The sequence below is a fragment of the Dendrobates tinctorius genome, unplaced genomic scaffold (assembly GCF_039654945.1).
Source record: "Dendrobates tinctorius isolate UK_male_01 unplaced genomic scaffold, ASM3965494v1 ptg000083l, whole genome shotgun sequence".
In the NCBI taxonomy this organism is placed as follows: Eukaryota; Metazoa; Chordata; class Amphibia; order Anura; family Dendrobatidae; genus Dendrobates; species Dendrobates tinctorius.
The window spans coordinates 17908344-17926796 of record NW_027361751.1 but is presented as its reverse complement, the minus strand read 5'-3'; the positions used below and the strand labels follow the sequence as shown (position 1 = coordinate 17926796).

The following is an 18453-nucleotide window of genomic DNA, read 5'->3' as shown; positions in this document are numbered from 1 at the left end:
CTTTCCTGTCAGGACCACCCCCCTGACGTCCTCTCTCCTCAGTCCCCCTGGTCTGGATTCTCCTCAGAGTGCACAGACTGTCGTAGTCCTCCTGTCACTTGAGCTCCCCCTGGGGACTGGAACTTTCTGGAACCCTCCCTCAGTATTTATAACTCCCCCGGTTCCTTGAAACTGTCACTCTAACTGTCACCACGCCCCCCATGACCAATGGTTTCTAAAGCCCTAAGCTGCTGTAAAGTCCTTTGCTCACACTCCACCCTGCCATCTAATGGTCATCCCAAGGTACTGCACGTCCACTACACTTTCCTAGTTGTTTCCCCACTGTAATCACTGACTCCTACCTACACTGTGCAAACCTATCTTTCTTCACTCTGACTAGTCCGTCCGTCCGTCAGGTCACCTTCCCTACATATTTTTTCATGAACTCATAAAATCTTAATACATGTCTTCACTACATACATAATCTTTTTTTTTTGTTCAGGATAGTCACTATTTTTTCAGACATTAAAATTTTTTTTCCTCTAAATAATTTAATCAAATTGCCCATTTTTTCCCAAAATGTTTTTGGTTTCACATACGTCTTTCATTGGCCAAACCCCATGTGTTTTTCATGTTTGCAAGGTGCAAGAGAAGCTGAATTTTGAGATCCTAAAAAATGCAGCAAAAAAAAAAAAAGAGCAAAAAAGGCAGAAAATTTGCATTTTGGCTGCAGCTTTTTACTGCTAAGAGATCATGTAGCAAAAAAAGCAACATGCGAACGTAGCCTAATGCTTTCCCAATGTGGCTGTGAAATGCATTTGTTTTAGTTTTTGGACAAGTTCTCCTGAAAAAAACATGCTATCAACTTTGCTAACTTGATTGTTCCTATGGGCAAAAAAAACAGACTTTCTTTTAGAGAGTTTTCATAAATCAGATATTGATCACGGTGAGGAGGTGACTTACCATGGTATTTGTGCAGATGGAGTTGGCAACACATCCGCCATTTCTTCCTCCATTTTCGCATTCATTGATATCAAGGCAGATCTTTATGGAAGCATGAAAAAATTAACATCAACTTATAGGAATTAAATATGTTTTAATATATTAAAATGATAAAGCTACAGAAGGAAAACAAGTGAACCAAATGGAAGTTTTATTTTATTTATCATGGCAGCTTTTTCCATTATATTTCACAGTGTTGTACAGACGTTGTCATCACTGCCCCCTCAGAGGCTCACAATCTAAATTCCCTAGCAGTATGTCTGTGGAGTGAGAGAGGAAGGCCGGGGTCACACTTGCGAGAAACTCGCATGAGTCTCGCGTCTCAATACCCGGCACTCCCGCCGACTCTCGGGACTGGAGTGTGCGGCTGCATGTACTTCTATGCAGCTGAGTGCTCCGGTCCGTGTGCCGGCGGCAGTGCCAGGTATTGAGATCTGAGACTTGTGCGAGTTTCTCGCAAGTGTGACCCCGGCAAAAGCAGGAGATCCTGAAGGAAACCCACCCAAACACGAGGAGAACATTCAAACTCCTTGCAAATGTTGTCCTTGGTGGGATTCAGACCCAGAACTCTAGTGCTGAAAATCAACAGTGCTAACCACTGAGCCACCATGCTCTCCATACTGGATATGTCACCTTTTAATTTATATAGACGGGTTAGGCTACTTTCACACATCAGTTTTTTGCCGTCAGGCAGGATCCGGCTATTTTTAGAAAAAACGGATCCGGCGTAAATTTTGGAGAACTGTAGAAACGGATCCGTTTTTCTGCCGGATCCGTCTAGCAGGTTATATCTGTTTCCTGGGGGCTGGCCAATTGGATCTGAGCATGCGCAGACTTACAAAAACGGATCCGGTGGCTGGATCCGTCTTTTTCTGGATCCAGCGCATTCCGGCGCCCATAGACTTTCATTGTGGCAAAAAGCCGGAAGCGTCGGATCCGGCTCTTCCGGCTTTTTAGCCGGAGACAAAAAACGTTACAGTAGCCGTTTTTTTCCAGACGCCGGAATGAGACAAATAGCCGGATCCGGCAAAAAACGGACGAACCGCAATGCCATCCGGCGCGATCCGGGGCTAATACAAGTCAATGGGGAAAAACCGGATCCGGCATTGCATTTCGCCGGATTCGGTTTTACGAAAAAAAGCCGGATCTCGCCTGACGGCGCAAAACGGATGTGTGAAAGAGGCCTTAAAGGGAACTGGACGGGTCCCCCTCATGCCCTTAAACCGCCGGTATGTCCTCGACTTCATTGTGCAATGACATGAAGTGATGGATGCCACGAGGAAGCACGAGACTTGCAGAAAGCCAACAGAGACGCCAGCTCTAGCAAATTATGTTATGACATCCACAGGTGCGCGATAACATGATTACTGGGTCGGGTGACAATCTTACACACAGGAAACACTCACCTATAATAATAAGTGGAGGAGAAAAGGAACATATGCTGGCACCTATGATTAATGCAAGCTCATGGGATACAAGGACATAAAAGGCAACAACTAACAAGGGATCAGTCTGCAGAACTAGAAGAAGCCAAATGGCCCTCGTCAGTCTCCAGTTCTCATCTTTCAATCATACAAATGAACCATTGCTTCCACCTAAGTAGGGCAGACAATTCTTCCTCAGTCTAGTCATTTTCTATCCAGGAAGCCAGCCACAGGTAATGCAATCATATGATCGCCGTGTGTCATCATGTCTGCTTGCTTTCCTGCAAAGTTCTCAATACAAGTTAAGCTCCATGTCATCAATGTATTAGTTTCCCGCAGCAAATATTATCATATACTTTGGTTTTCCCATCAATTTAAAAGTAATCGTTCAAGCTGTATATTTTTCCTGTGGAAGTTCAAATATTTTTCAGTATGTCTCTGTGTCTGCTACATTGTAGAGGGTAAAATACTCATATACACGGACAGGCCTTGGTAGTGAGACAAACGAGTAGCAAAATAAACTAAGCTTTATAAAACATACATCATGGGTTAAATTTGTTCCACTGATAAAAAAAATACTGTTGCCATAACAATTAAAAAAAAATCTATGCATAATTTGGTTTTCCAGTCCTTATTCCTATTCCATGATCTACAATTTCCGAGTCCTACTGGATCCATGACAGTGGGCTCTGTTCACATTACATTTTTACCACAAGTACACACATACTAAATGTATCAGTAGGATTCCATACAGGGGTATTCTTGAGTTTGGAATTTAGTCCCTATCAATTGGATAGGGGATAACTTCACAATAACCTGAGGTCTGACTGCCTGGAGCCCCGTGTGAATGAAGCAGAGGTCAATCATGCAAACTGCCCCTCAAATCATTCATAAGAGAAGATCAGCCAAGCACAGCGATAACTTCTAAACTTGAGAACACCCCTTTAAGGATGCCGATGTTGTGCCCTTTTGGGCTTTGAAAGTGACCAAACCTTACCTCCTTACCTGTTTATGCCCCAGTATGTTACTTTTCCCCACAAGTTTGGCTATGTTCTCCCATGTCAGATTGGCATGTGTATGTGACCTAATACAGGGCCCGGCCTTCATTCCCAGTTTCCAAAATTTGGCCGAAGGTTCACAATTTTTAGAAGTAGGTGTAGTGGAGTCACATGCCTATAGTCTATACAGATACAAACAGAGTCTCTTTGGCTTCTTAAAGAGCCATAATTACTCCAACCATTAAGGCACCTCCAAAAGGGGCCACATTACTGAATGCTCCAAGTTCATCCCCTCTGTTTGTCAGCGTTGGCTCATGCCACATCCATCACACAAAGTAGAGGAGGGTTCAGCGCAGAGATTTCAGGATATCGTACATGAAGTACCCGCACACTAGTCCCTTACAATGGCAGCCTGAGACCTGAGAAGGAGTGAAAATTGGGGGCCTACATAATCATGCACATACTGCAGCTATGCTTCATCCTCTGTCCCCATCACCGATATAGTCAGCAGGTATGAGGGGCAAAAGTGAAGACAGGCTCTCTATAAACTGGTGTCTACCTTACGTGTGGTGGGAGATGACTTACCTGTTTATTCTGCTTGGCATAAGCAATTCCAACACCTTGTATCGCTGGTCCTTTGTACCCAGGGGGACAGGCCTCACACCTAAAACCTGGCATGGTGTTTATGCATCGAATGCCAGGGAAACAAGGGTTTTGTCGACACTGGAACAATAAGGGAAATAAATTAACGATAGAGGGCAATTACATATAGTACTTTAAAGACACCATAGTGTTAAACACACAAAACACAGAAAATGCACAAAAAAATAAAAAAAAGACAGCAATTCCTCTTTCGTTTTCTTTTTTCTTCATTGCTTTGATCCTATTTTGTCTCATTTTACAAAATGATAAAATAATGGTAAGCCAAGCCCTCATGACCAAGGGGCTGAACCATTGTCTAATGAAACCTTCTGGACCTTTGTAATATATGGTGAAACCTCTTTGAGACAAGAACCAAAAATGTAATAAACATAGAGAGGTGGTCTTCTCAAAGGAGAGAACCAGCAGGCATAATATTTTCTGGAACTGAATATCTGGTCTACACAAAGCAGGGGTCTTCTCCAAAAATGTTCTTTTGGGGAGGTTCAACTGTATTTTGTATTTTTCAGTTCCTTTATATTTCAAGATCTCAGTTGGCTACCAGATAAAGGAAATATTAAATTATATTAAATATTAAAAGGCTGAAAACTATCAATTCTGTATGTGAATTACTCAAGAAATATGGGTTTATTTTAGCAACAAGTTGTGTACCTGTGACAACAGGACACATTCGGGACAGATTTTCTGCCCTTGAAGGTAAGCAATACTGTTTTAATTTATTGGGAACAGGCAAAAGTCTTGAAAATGATAAGCAATGTAGATGCAAACATTTTTCTCTGTACAATAATTAAATATTAAAGGGGTTGTCCGGGACTTTTACACTGATGGCCTAACGTTAGGATAGGTCATCGATGGAGGTGCGACACCCAGTACCAGACGGAAGTACTCAGCTGTGGAACTGTACAGCTCAGCTCCATCAACAGTATAGTGGCCGCAGCCGGTAATGCACATCCGCCTCCTCTGTTGATTTTGACTATGCAGTACCTGGCCATGGCCACTATACAGCTGACGGAACCACGCAGTGCAGCTCTGAGACTGAGCACCGTGATCAGCAGATCGGTGAAGGTGCCGCATGTTGCATCCCCACCAATCAGGTATTGATGACCTATCCCAAGGATAGGCCATCAAAGTAAAAGTTTTGGACAATCCCTTTTAGCCCTCATTGCAGGACATATCGCATATTTCATACCTCATCTATATCAGTACAAATGACACCATTGCCAGTGTAACCTTCAGGGCACGGTCCGCACTGAAACCCACTTCCTGTCTCTGTGCATTTCACACCCCGAAAACATGATGTTGCGTCACATCGTGGCTTTGGAGGTATAGTAGGTTTTGGAGGCTTCGGAGCTGGCGTTGGATATGGATAGTCTGGAGATAAACCTTCATTGGAAGAAAAAAACACGTTATAAAAAATAGCAAAACTAGAAAAAAACAAAAAAGTGAAAAAAATGTTTCAAATTGGTAAATTAGAAAATCCCTTAGGGTGTGTGCGCACAGTGACTTTTTCAGACTGCGAAAAAGATCCATTTTTAAAGCAGAAGTTTTCATTTATTACCACTTTTCTCAGGAGTTTTGTAAACCTGAAGTTTTTATTTTTATCATTTCCCAAGTGCTTTTACAACATTTTATTCCAACAGCATTTTTTTTCAACATTTCATGGGTATCCTTTTCTGTGCATTTTTTTTATTTCAAGAAACAATGAAGATGTAAGAGGTTTTTTTCCAATTAAAAATGCTTAGAAACTGCTCAAAAGAACACCTGGGAGTTTTTGTGGCGTCTTATGAGCCTTCCCGTTGCCCGAAGAATGGACGGCTCTCTTTTTTTTAACCGCTGGAATTGGTTCAAAGATGCTGAAAAGTCTGAATATACGCAAAGCAAGTTGTTTTCACATTGCAATGATTCTGATGAGCGTTTTTCTGAGCGCTTTTTCAGGCATTTTAAGTAGAAGACCTACTCCAAACCTGCCTGAAAAAAATGTTTTGAGATCATATCCTAAGGACCTGTGCACATGTTGCAGATTTGTCGCTTTTTTTCTGCACACATTTGTCACAAAGCCTGAAGGGTTTCCTGATTCCAACAAAGTGAATGAGAAGTCTGAACTCTCAGGTCAAAAATGCATGTAAAACCAAGCATTTTTTGCTGCTGCGTTGTTTCCCCACCAAGAGATGCAGAAATGGTGCAGAAATTTCTGCACCAAATACTTACTGTGTGCACATACCCTTAAGGTGAGCTTTTATGTTTTATTACTTCAAATGTACTTACCACAAGCCTGACATTCTGAGACTGTGTTCCTCAAAAACATGGTCTCTTTCACCTTTAAAATATAAAGAGCACATCTATACAGCTTCCATTTTACCGGTTCTATTCATATAATACTATATAGGATTTATGTTATGTATGATATGTTTTATAATTTAAGAATACCATCTTTATCACAGTTTTCATATCATCTTTAAAGAGGTTGTCCAGGTTTGGCACGAAAATGTGCAGTCACTCTATGTGACTTCTCACAGCGTGTATAAGTGGATCGACATATTGCCCAAACATGGGGAGAACATACAAACTCCTTGCACGTGTTGTCCTCGGTGCGATTTGAACCCAAGACCCCAGCACTGCAAAGCAACAGTGTTACCCACTGAGCCACCGTGCTTCTCCCTTGAAGAATAAGTACAGGATGAGCCATTTATATGGATACACCTAAATAAAATGGGAATGGTTGGTGATATCAAACTTCCTGTTTGTGGCACATTAGTACATGGAAATGGGGAAACTTTTCAAGATGGGTGGTGACCATGGTGGCCATTTTGAAGTTGGCCATTTTGTATCCAACTTTATTTTTTTCAAAGGGAAGAGGGTCATGTGACACATCAAACTTATTGAGAATTTCACAAGAAAACAATGGTGGTGATGAAATGCTAGCACAGGCTTCCAGTATCTGTTGTTTCATCCATAATTGATGGTGTGGTGAGGTATATGGGGTACAAAGATGGGGCCATTCTTCATCAATGGAAACCTCAATGCCACTAGATATCTGAAATTGCTACATGATGATGTGTTGCCCTCTTTATGCACTGAAGATGGCACGTTCCCTGAGTTTTTCAAGCAAGATGGTGCACCACCACATTATGGGTGTCAGGTCCGAGCATTCCTCCAAGGAATCTGACGCCCTAGGACTAATATTTCTTTGGCGGTGTTGCTATCAGTGTGTCAAGAGTGGAAGAAGAGGGTTGCATTGACAATCCAACACAATGGGCAGCACTTTGAACACATTTTATAAGTGGTCATAAACTTGTAAATAACTCATGAAAGAATAAAGTTATGTTAAAATCAAGCACACCATTGTTTTTCTTGTGAAATTCTCAATACATCTGATGTGTCACATGACCCTATTCCCATTGGAAAAAATAAAGTTGGATCCAAAATGGCTGACTTCAAAATGGCCACCATGTTCACCACCCATCTTGAAAAGTTTCCCCCCTCCCATATACTAATGTGCCACAAACAGGAAGTTGATATCACCAACCATTCCCATTTTATTTAGGTGTATCCATATCAATGGCACACCCTGTATATTGTGATGTTGTGTAGTGTGAATGATGACTTGCATTAATGGTGATAATGTTGTGTGCTGCCTGACAGTAAGGAAAGCAAGAGTCAATGGGTGGGATTAGCCCAGAGTGGGAAGGTATAAGATGAAGGGACAGAGACAGTTTCTGTCATGAAGTAAGACAGGGCCCAGTGTGCATTGAGAAAAGACCTAAGGTCTAATGTGAGAACTGCCACAAGTGGGGAGACAGAGCCTGAGGAAAGCAAGATCCTAGCGGAGAACATGACAGAGAAATGACCAAAAGAACAGAGTGATCGATTGGAAATGGGTCCTAGGTCAGGATGCCTAGCAGTATGGCGCAGAATTTATAACTCGCAGAGATAATGGGCCTAGACGGTACAGAGTCCGTGAGATGAAGAAAGTGTCCTGAGCAGGAGTTCCAGAGTGTCAGAGGCAGGGAAGATAAGTACCAGCCATACTGGTGTAAGGCGGCCAGGGTGGTAGTTGTGGCAATAAGTTGTTATGGTCTCACACCCTGGCGCCCCATGGATGAAATACAAAGTATTTTCTGTAGTGTGTGTGATGCGTGCGGCAGAGTACTCAGTTCAGTTGCTGGAGTCCTCTCGGTCTCTGTCACTCCAGTTTCATGTTCCCAGGTTCCATAAAACACTGCAGAATCACAGTCCTTTTCAAACAGTTCAACTTTACTGATAACATGGGTACTCATCACTTTGGCAGCACAATTCACACAGAACCGAATATCCTGGACTTTCCCTGCCTTCCGGGCAGACTCCATTCCTTCTATATCCTCTCCTTCTGTTCTCCCAGCAACTCCGGCCATATCCGTGGACAATCCGTATCCCATCTGTACTTCCTGCGTCACCAGCTCCCTGTCAGCCCCTCGTCCGGTTCCAATCGGGAAAGGTGCTGGGAGTGCCATCCTATCAACTCCCACCCCGGTCTAGACCCCGGATCCTTCCTGAGGATGGTCCTGCTGAGCTGGTGCCCGTCTGCACTATTCTCCAGCCTGGGGCCCCTTACTGCCATCCGCAGACTTATCCCCACAGCCTGCAACTCTCTCCTACACTGCATTTGTCCAGCCCTTGGGCAGGCTGCCCAGGCTTCTGGCTCTAATCAGGAAGTATCCTGACTATACTTCCCTGCTCTGTGCTGTTCCTCCAATTTAATTAACCCCTGTGCTGCCTGTACTCTATTATCACTCTATGCTATTCTATCCCTTAACTCTATAATGCCCCCTCTACTCGAACCCCTATGGCTCTATGCTTTCTAAGATCCTATCTTAACCCTAATTCTATGCAGTACACATTACATACACAATACAGCAACACATAGTAAATTTGCATTACAGTACATGACATCACAGTATATAAACATTAATAAACCAGGAGGTGCCGCATGCGATCTTGTGAACAGCGACCAAGAGAAGGCACGTGAGGTTCCTTGCCACCTCCTTACACTGGCAATATATTTCCCTAGAGGGGAGAGAAGTGGCAAAACCCCAGGTTGAGAATAGGAATCTCACTAACTGGACTATAGTACTGAGCTGGGCTGTGGTGAAGTGTAAAGGAATGCTGAAGATAGAGGATAAGAGAGAAAAGAGGAATAAATTGATATTGTATGTGGAAAAATGCTCCGTAATGTAAAACAAATGTTCATGAAGATATTGTAACGCCGCCTGACTCCCCGCCGCCCCCCATGCCCCGGCATATTTACCGGTCCTCAGTGTCCCGGCGCGCTCCCGCTTGTCTCCTGGCTCCTGCACCGGCTTCTGTCTCCTGTCGGGTGCGCGCGCGCACTAGGTTTTGCGCCGCACACCGCTCCCTGTAATGCCGGCCGCTCCTTCCGGCCTGCTCTATGCCCTGGAGGACCCTGACCCGGAAGTCCCGCCGCGCACTCTGCTTATCAGGCCGCCTCTTCCTTCTGGCTGTGCCTGATCATCACTTGTACTCCACTAGTGATTCTGGCCCCACGTCTCCCTGCGCTGTCTTCCCTGCCGCCTACTCCAGCTCCTTATTTGCCATCCTGACTTAGGCCTCTTTCACACTTCCGTTTTTTACAATCAGTCACAATCCGCCAGGTTTTGAAAAAAAACGGATCCTCAAATTTTTTTTGAGGATCCGTTTTTTTCCCATTGACTTGCATTAATGGCGGATTGTGACGGATTGCTGTCCGTTGCATCCGTTTTTTGTGAGGATCCGCCAAAAGTTGCTGTCCGTCACCATCCTCAAAAATTTCAAAACGGAGCTTGTAACGTTTTTTTCTCTGGCGGATCCTGCAAACACTGATTTAACCCGAATTTCTTTCTGGGTGCCGCACAAAAAAAAAAAAAAAATTCTCTCTCTCTCTCTCTCTCTCTCTCTCTCTCTCTCTCTCTCTCCCCGTGTTCCTGGGTTCCTGTCCTGCCAGTCCTCCCGCCTGTTTTCCCAGTCACCTGCCGTGTCTCCTGTATTCGCCCCGGGTACCAGCTGCAGCGGTAATAGTTCCCCCGGGCCTGCCCCTAACGCTCCCTGTATAGGGGGTGGTCCACCAGGCCCGCTCGCCCAGGGGAGGTTCATTGCCACAGTCCAGTGGGTTCACCCTTGGTGATCCTCACAGCTATCCCTTCCCCTTATCTAATGTATATAATCTCTACCAAGTTATCGTTGAGTAAAAAGTTTATTTTTGACTGGTAATCTCCCTTACTGAAATGTCAAACACCAGGTCTTGGACAACCTAGTCATCGATTATATGTGGCCTACAAGGGCATAGCAGCCCCACACCACTAGTCCACACATCCAGCCAGGACCCCCACCTTCATGTAACATGCTGGGGTGCAAAAGTTCAGTACCTCGCCCACGGTTACCGCCCCGCGCTACATTAGACACGCGTAACACAGTTAATTGGATGCAGCGACACAGAGGCATAGAGCAAGGGTTAACAGGGGTAAACAGCTGTCTGATTTAATTGTTACAGGGAGAAATCTCCTGGTAGGGAGCAACAGAGGTTAAATCAGATTAATGCTAAAAATTACAAAAGAAAGGAACAACTTGAGGTAGCAGTTTATATGTATGTCTGTTTCACTTAGCGAGAGTCCAGTGCTTGTCACTTCTTCTGGGATGAATGCTGGATGCCAGCTGAGGCCGGTTTTTACGTCTTCCGGCTTCCCCGGAACAAATCAGTCTTCTCTCTTCTGGTGGCAGCGGGCAGTCACCGGTCTGACCCGCTGAGCCCCTATTCTGTTATGCTGCTCTGCAGCCAGGAGTCTTTCACAGCAATCTCCCGCTCGGCGTGCACTTCCCTGCACACCCGACATCTCCCGGTTCTTTCTGCAACCGACCTTTATCGCTGCCGTGCAGCCTATTGTTACTCGCAATCCACAGACCACATCCAAAGACCTGCAGCATCATAAAAATAGTGTTTTTCTTGGAATGCTGTGTTTTTTTAGCCTCCATGCATAACGCCCTTTTGTATGACCAAACAACTCAATCTTTGTTTCATCAGTCCACAGGACCTTCTTCCAAAATGTAACTGGCTAGTCCAAATGTGCTTTTTCATACCTCAGGCGACTCTGTTTGTGGCGTGCTTGCAGAAATGGCTTCTTTCGCATCACTCTCCCATACAGCTTCTCCTTGTGCAAAGTGCGCTGTATTGTTGACCGATGCACAGTGACACCATCTGCAGCAAGATGATGCTGCAGGTCTTTGGAGGTGGTCTGTGGATTGTCCTTGACTGTTCTCACCATTCTTCCTCTCTGCCTTTCTGATATTTTTCTTGGCCTGCCACTTCTGGGCTTAACAAGAACTGTACCTGTGTTCTTCCATTTCCTTACTATGTTCCTCACAGTGGAAACTGACAGGTTAAATCTCTGAGACAACTTTTTGTATCCTTCCCCTGAAAAGCTATGTTGAATAATCTTTGTTTTCAGATCATTTGAGAGTTGTTTTGAGGAGCCCATGATGCCACTCTTCATAGGAGAATCAAATAGGAGAACTACTTGCAAGTGGCCACCTTAAATACCCTTTATCATGATTTGATACACCTGGCTATGAAGTTCAAAGCTCAATGAGGTTACAAAACCAATTTAGTGCTTCAGGAAGTCAGTAAAAAGTGGTTAGGAGTGTTCAAATCAAGAAAATGATAAGGGTGCCCATACATTTGCACCAGCCAAATTTTGATTAAATGCAGATTGCACATTTTATGTTACTACAATAAACCTCATTTGAATCCAGAAATATTACTGAGTCCATCAGTTATTAGATATATGAAACTGAAATAGCTGTTGCAAAAACCAAAATTGTTAGAAAGAAAAAAGGTTAACATTAATAGGGGTGTCCAAACTTTTGCATATGACTGTAGAATGACTGCAGACTTTCTTGCCAAACCTAGACAATCCATTTAAACATTACTAATTTATAAGATTTACCTGTTGTCTCACAACATCCCTGAGTTCTCCAAGTAGTTGGTTGAGCTGAGAGATTTGACCCAAGAGCTGCCTGCTGACATCCCCTGCAAGAAACATATCTATATGTTACAGGTATATTATAGGATTAAAAAGTAATGATCAGTAGTATTTTTTCCTATTAATTAATAGTATAAGGGAAAATAATAAATAGCTTTTAAAGGTGTTTTACAATTTCTACAGGAACATTTCTTATAGAAGGGATATCCAAAGGGCTTCTAAATCAAGCATTAAATGAACAAAGAAATGTTCATAGTCATCTTCTTTGCATGTTGAACTACGATACAACATATAAAAAAGATGAGCAAGCCTGTGGAAAGGAAAAACTGTTCAAAACTGCTAGCTATAAGTCGTATAATGACCCGAAATAGGGTTATTCCTCATACCGTCCTCATACACGTTAGATCAAAATTGTCTGGACCTACCTACCAGTATACTGGTGGGATTAGTTGGCAGTCTAATATGCATTTAAGCCTACTGACTCTGTCATGACACATGATGTCGAGAAGAGAAGGATCCTGCACATTGGATTTCTAACAGCCGATCCTTTTCTTGTCTGGGAAATAAGATGATGCCAGAAGAGTCTCATAGAGAACATCAGAGCGCTTGGCTGAGCCAAGCAACTTTGTATATGGCAAAGTCAGGAGAGATACCTGTCAGCTGAACAATCGTTTGGCCAACAGCTGTCTAGTGTGTATCGGGGGCTTAAGAGTCTTGTTAGGGCTCATGCAGACATCTGTAGATCTCAAGCCGATCACAGACTTCAATGAACAGTCTGGTCGCAGGTCTCCTGACTCTAGCAAGACATCCTCATAGAAAATATATGAAGCTGTCATGCTCCGGTTGGGATACCCGTGGCCAATCAGTGCATTGTGGTCCGTGATCGGCCCGAGAACCATGGACGTCTGCATAAGTCCTTCCAAAGAGGAAATGGTTCCTTAAAGACATATTTCTCTATGTGTTCCAGTATAAGTATTGTCCTAATAGTGAAGAATACAGACAGTGTAAGGCCAAAGGCATGATACCATGTGATACCTTAGACAGTGGTCCCCAACCTTTCTGACCTTGAGGGCCACATTCAACTTAGAGAGAGGGTCGTGAGCCACATTCAACTCTGAGAGAGGGGCACGAGCCACATCCAGCTCCTACTCCTTCAAAGTAGTGTCAACCAAAGCCCCCCATTACAGGTATAATCATAACCAAAGCTATTCCACAGAAATCACTCCAAAGCAGTACACTGAGATCCAGGGGTTCCCACAACACCCCCCCTTCAGTATTCACTCATCAAGGACTCCCAACACATTGTCACATCCTTATTTGAGCACCTCCTCTAACAGGTTGTACCATCCTAAACCCCTAACAAGAAGTATTCAGCTCACCCCTCTTCACTCCTTATCACACCTCTGACGCACGGAAACACCCTGACCCGGGTGTATAGTGCATGCACAACATAAAGAAGGATTTTTCCAGCTTCTCCAGGAGATAAAATAATAATTGCTTTATTGAGAATATAAAATCTTCTTACCATCAGGTAAAAACGACATAAAGAGGCATATGGAGGGGAGCAATTTCCTACGCGTTTCACCCTAAGAGGGCATTCCATGATTAAGCCCTCTTAGGGTGAAACACGTAGGAAATTGCTCCCCTCCATACGCCTCTTTATGTCGTTTTTACCTGATGGTAAGAAGATTTTATATTCTCAATAAAGCAATTATTATTTTATCTCCTGGAGAAGCTGGAAAAATCCTTCTTTATGTTGTGCATCCTAAACCCCTTAGACCAGTAAATGTGCATCCACATCTGCACTTCGGTGCAGGGCTACTCAAAAAATTCACCATTTTGAGATGTTCTCTCCATATCTGTTTGCTAGACCAGGACCTAATGCACCAAGCTGGCAGTCGCGAGCCATAATTCATGGGACCGCGAGCCACATGTGGCTCCCCAGCTACAGGTTGGTGACCAATGCCTTTGAGTATACTATGGTATTCAAGTAGTCCAAATAAACATAAAGAGAGCCAAAAAAATATTGTGTGAAACAAGGACATTAATAATGAGGCTGTAAAGGCCTGTGGTGTCAATCTAAGTTGTGAAAAGAGGATAGGCACTAAAAATTCATCCCAATTCTCTTCTCCACATCTGGGGATTTGTCTGCTTCTATTAAAATGTGACTACATGTGTTATATATTTGCTCTTATTTGTATCTTTGCGCTGTACATTCCAATTTTTACTGCTCCTATACATATGAAATAAATAAATGAAGCTACTTCGTAATTATCATGGATTTTAGTTCTACGTCTCCATGGTTACAGACTACAAACATGCCCATGTGTAGTCTGATCCTGTAGTTATATGTTACTATTCCATCCACTACTCTTCATCTGTCTTTAGGTTTGGGGGCAGGCTAAAGTATAATTTATCAGGTTCCATGGGCATATAATATAGTTATTAATAGCAAATTAAGTCATTTGTATCTTATTTGATGGGGTTAGCACCAAAGCGTATTTATCAAAACCTACCTGCATATTGTCCAGGCTCACTCTGCTGCATGAAGCACTCTTGTATTGATGCTACTTGAGTGAGAGAACCACCCAGGACCAACTTCAGTTCATCCATGGAATCCTGCAGACACAGCCACGAAAGGGTGTTATATATTAGTTATTAATGTAGGAAGATCTGTAACTGGCAAAAAAAGCTCTAGAGACAACCAAAATATAAAATACTGTATATGTATAAGGTTCAACAGAGCTCATATGTCAGGTCAGGAAATAAATGAATCATTATCTCACTTTACAAAGCCAGTAACCTCTAAAATGTACAGATATTGGAAGATAATTGCTTCTTTTCTAGTGGAATACACAGATTTCCAGATGAAATATACAGAAAATAGGACTGAAAATCTTTGAATCTATTGAATCTACTGTCTGGATTCTACAAACACAAAAAGTGTATATTTAAGAATACTAAAGGGACTCTCCACCAGTATGCTTCCATCTGCTGCTAAGATAGTCTTTGTTGGGCTCGGAAATGATGATGCCCCAACAACCAGTCACCTGTCCTCTTAGTCCACTGATCGACTGTAGCAGTCAGGAGACTGATGACTGAGATGTCATCACACCAGAAGGGATGATGATCGACTGATTGCTGAAACTACTATTTAGCTGAAAATCAGACAACTGGTGGTCGGGATGTCATCACTTTCGACAGAGAAGCAAAGCTGGTGCTTGGGGTCCATTCCGGTGCTAAGCAGTACTCCTTTCTTCCTTTTTTCCTTCCTGCCTTCTCCTTTTCTTCTGTAAACTTTACAATAATGAAGGAAAACCCTTTTAGAGGAGAATGGGGAAGGTGGTGGTGGGGGAATAGCCAAGATAATAAAATTGTTAAAGGGATTATCTGCTTTGTATAAACCCTACTTTTTAAAAAGTAGTTGTCCACCCTGGTGGGCATGTTAATAGCTGCGGCCATTCATTGCTGTCACCTGTGGTTGGCTATAGCAGGTATATGTCCATCTGGGCCAAGCAGGTAGTACAAAGGTAGTCGCTGGTGGCCAGTTGTAGTAACATCACTATCTTTGACAGATAAGTTCAGCAAGCTGATGGGATGCATAACAGTGAGAGCGGTATTACACTCCTCAACACTGAAATTTCAATACACAGAAGGAAAAGTAGCATAAATATAACAATCACAGGATTGATAGATATGATTCTGATATGCAAATGCTGAAAAAAGGGCAAAATTTAAAAACATCTTAGTTAATTCAATATCAAGAATGAGCACCACACACCTAAATCCCCACACTTACACGCCTTTGCTGTTATCAATGAGTTTATTACTTGTTGTATAAATGTTCTGCCACGCTGAACCACTTTTCAACACAACGAAGCCAGGCAAGATGTTGCTCATGCTACTGTGAGCAGCCTGGGTGGCCTAACTGTGCTACCATGACCTGCAGCATCTCCGGACTTCCATTGAACAAATCTGGGACGTCATTGGTTGTCATTGCAAAGGGAGCTGCCAGCAGCGGATCTTGATGATTTGCCCAAGCGTATTTGCGCAGCAGAACATTCCTCAGACAACCATTAATAACCTTATTGATCACAGTCAAGCTGTAATAGTGTGTATTTGGAGCTCATAGTGGATACTGTGCAAATCGAAAAAAAAATATTTTGTTTCCATTTTTTCATCATTTGCATATTAGTTACATTTCCATCCATCCTGTGATTTCCATAATTCCACGGCTTTTCCTTCCTTTCAATGTTGAGGAGTGTATTTTAACATCTTGGTCAATAGTGCTAGAAAACAGGCGAAAGACAAATTACGAATAAATCTTTTTTTGTTTGAGGCTTTGCATTTTTCATTTTATAAATAGAATTTAATCCATCAATAGAGTTGAGCGACTTTAGTCGGATCGGGTTTCATGAAACAAAATTTGTTTCAGATGAAACTGGTCCGACTAGGGCAAAAAAAGTCAGAGTTTCGTCCGAAACCCGACCCCCAATGCAAGTCAATGGGAAATAAAAGTCGGCATTGAGCGGATGACATTCATCCACTCAATGCCGACTTTTATTCCCCATTGACTTGCATTGGGGTCGGGTTTCGGATGAAACTCCGACTTTTTTTGCCCTAGTCGGACCAGTTTCATCTGAAATAAATTTTGTTTCATGAAACCCGATCCGACTAAAGTCGCTCAACTCTATCCATCAACAGATCATGATACGATGGTCACCAATAGCCCCCAATAGATCTCCCTGACTATAATAGAGTCTGCTGGGCTTCTATTAAGGCATTTATAATTTTTTCTGTCCACTATGATGAACCTGTGATGTAGGCTCCTAATGAAGCCTACTGATGTGCCAGTGTGAATAGAGCATAAAAGATGTCCAAATATAGGTACATAAATAGGCAAAGTCCTCCAGACCATTTCTCCTTTACGTTTCCTTACCTGTGCTTTTTTCTGCAGCGTCCTTATCTGCACAGATCCCGTGTTTAGGGTGACTCCTGACAGTGGCCGGGGCAGGTCTTTGACAGCATCCACTTGGTCACAGTCTATGTAGAGCTCAGCGGTGCTGGACCCTCGATGTAGCCCACTGAGATGTAGAAGGATGGAGTGCTGCTTCCCATCAGCTAGATCTATATTGCTGAAGATGACAGAGTTCATTTTGCCATCACTCTTGAGGTATCGAAGGGAGGCTGAGCCAGAAAAATGATAAAGGCAGTGTGAAAGCAGAAAAGTAAGATTTATAAATCTATTGCATCTAAATGTATCCAAGACAATTATAATCTACTGTATGTGTTCCCCTTAACCTTCACAGTTGGCATCAATATATCTGTCTACCACAACTTTAACCCGCGATACCTTGGATGATTTGTGCCCTCTGTTCTGTGTACTACTCTGTGCAGAATCATTAGGCAATTTCACGCAGATTTTCCAAGCTGTATGAACCTGAATGCTTATCGGATGAAGCAGATCAGGTGATTTGTATTTGTGTAATGAGGAGGGAGAAGCCTAAGGATACATCACCCTTTATCAAGGTGTGCAAAATTATTAGGCAGCTTGTTTGACTCAGAGAAGATGGGCCAAAAAAGAGATTTAAGTCATTCTGAAAAGTAAAAAATTGTTATGAGTCTTAAGAGATGCAGCACTCTTGGTATAGACACCTCTCTAAACAGTGTCTGGAGGCTGCGGTTGGTGCTGCCCAAAAAGTTGATAGTCAACATGGATGAAAGGATTATGACTGTTATGGAAAAGAAGGGCGGCTATATTGGTCACTAAAATGTTAGAAATTTATTTTTGTACATTTTCATTTGTTTGGTTATTATTCTCACTTTTACAGATTAAAATAACAATTGAGATGAGAAAAATGTACGTTTTTCACTTAGCTGCATAATAATTCTGCACACTAATAGTTGCCCAATAATTCTGCACACACAGATATTCTACTAAGGCTGGAATCACACTGCCGTAGAATACGGACGAGTCCTATGTGAGAAAACATCACATAGCACTCGGCCCAGTCTTACTCTATGGGGCAGCTCACATCACTGTATTTTTTCTCAGGCGTATTCGACATGCATCTAAAATCGCAGCATACTGCAACTGTACGCGTATATTGTCTGAGACTCGCCAATGGGTGTGAGAAAAACTCGGACACCACACGGACCATCTGTCTAGCTTGTGACAAATACGCACACATTTTCCTCATTTCAGTCCATAAATTCAAGGGGGAAAATCAGTGAGAAATGTAAAGTCACACGGATGTCACACGGACACATAGGTGCGAGAAAATCGCATCATCGCATTGAAAACGCATTACACACGGATGACCATACGGAGAACACTTGTGCGAATCTCGGCAGGGAGACTCGGACTGATTTTCCATACGT

General features: G+C 42.9%; 1 protein-coding gene across 1 annotated transcript in view; it reads right to left on the bottom strand.

The window, feature by feature from the left end:
• The window catches only part of THBS4 (thrombospondin 4), a 75606-nt gene that overhangs the window by 47054 nt on the left and 10099 nt on the right, over positions 1–18453 (bottom strand). The window contains exons 3-9 of the mRNA XM_073584176.1: positions 17012–17259; positions 14589–14691; positions 12037–12119; positions 6329–6380; positions 5253–5446; positions 3989–4126; positions 943–1023 (exon numbers count right to left, since the gene is read on the bottom strand). Of these exons, the coding sequence (XP_073440277.1) occupies positions 943–1023; positions 3989–4126; positions 5253–5446; positions 6329–6380; positions 12037–12119; positions 14589–14691; positions 17012–17259 (899 nt within the window). The remainder of the gene's footprint in view (positions 1–942; positions 1024–3988; positions 4127–5252; positions 5447–6328; positions 6381–12036; positions 12120–14588; positions 14692–17011; positions 17260–18453) is intronic.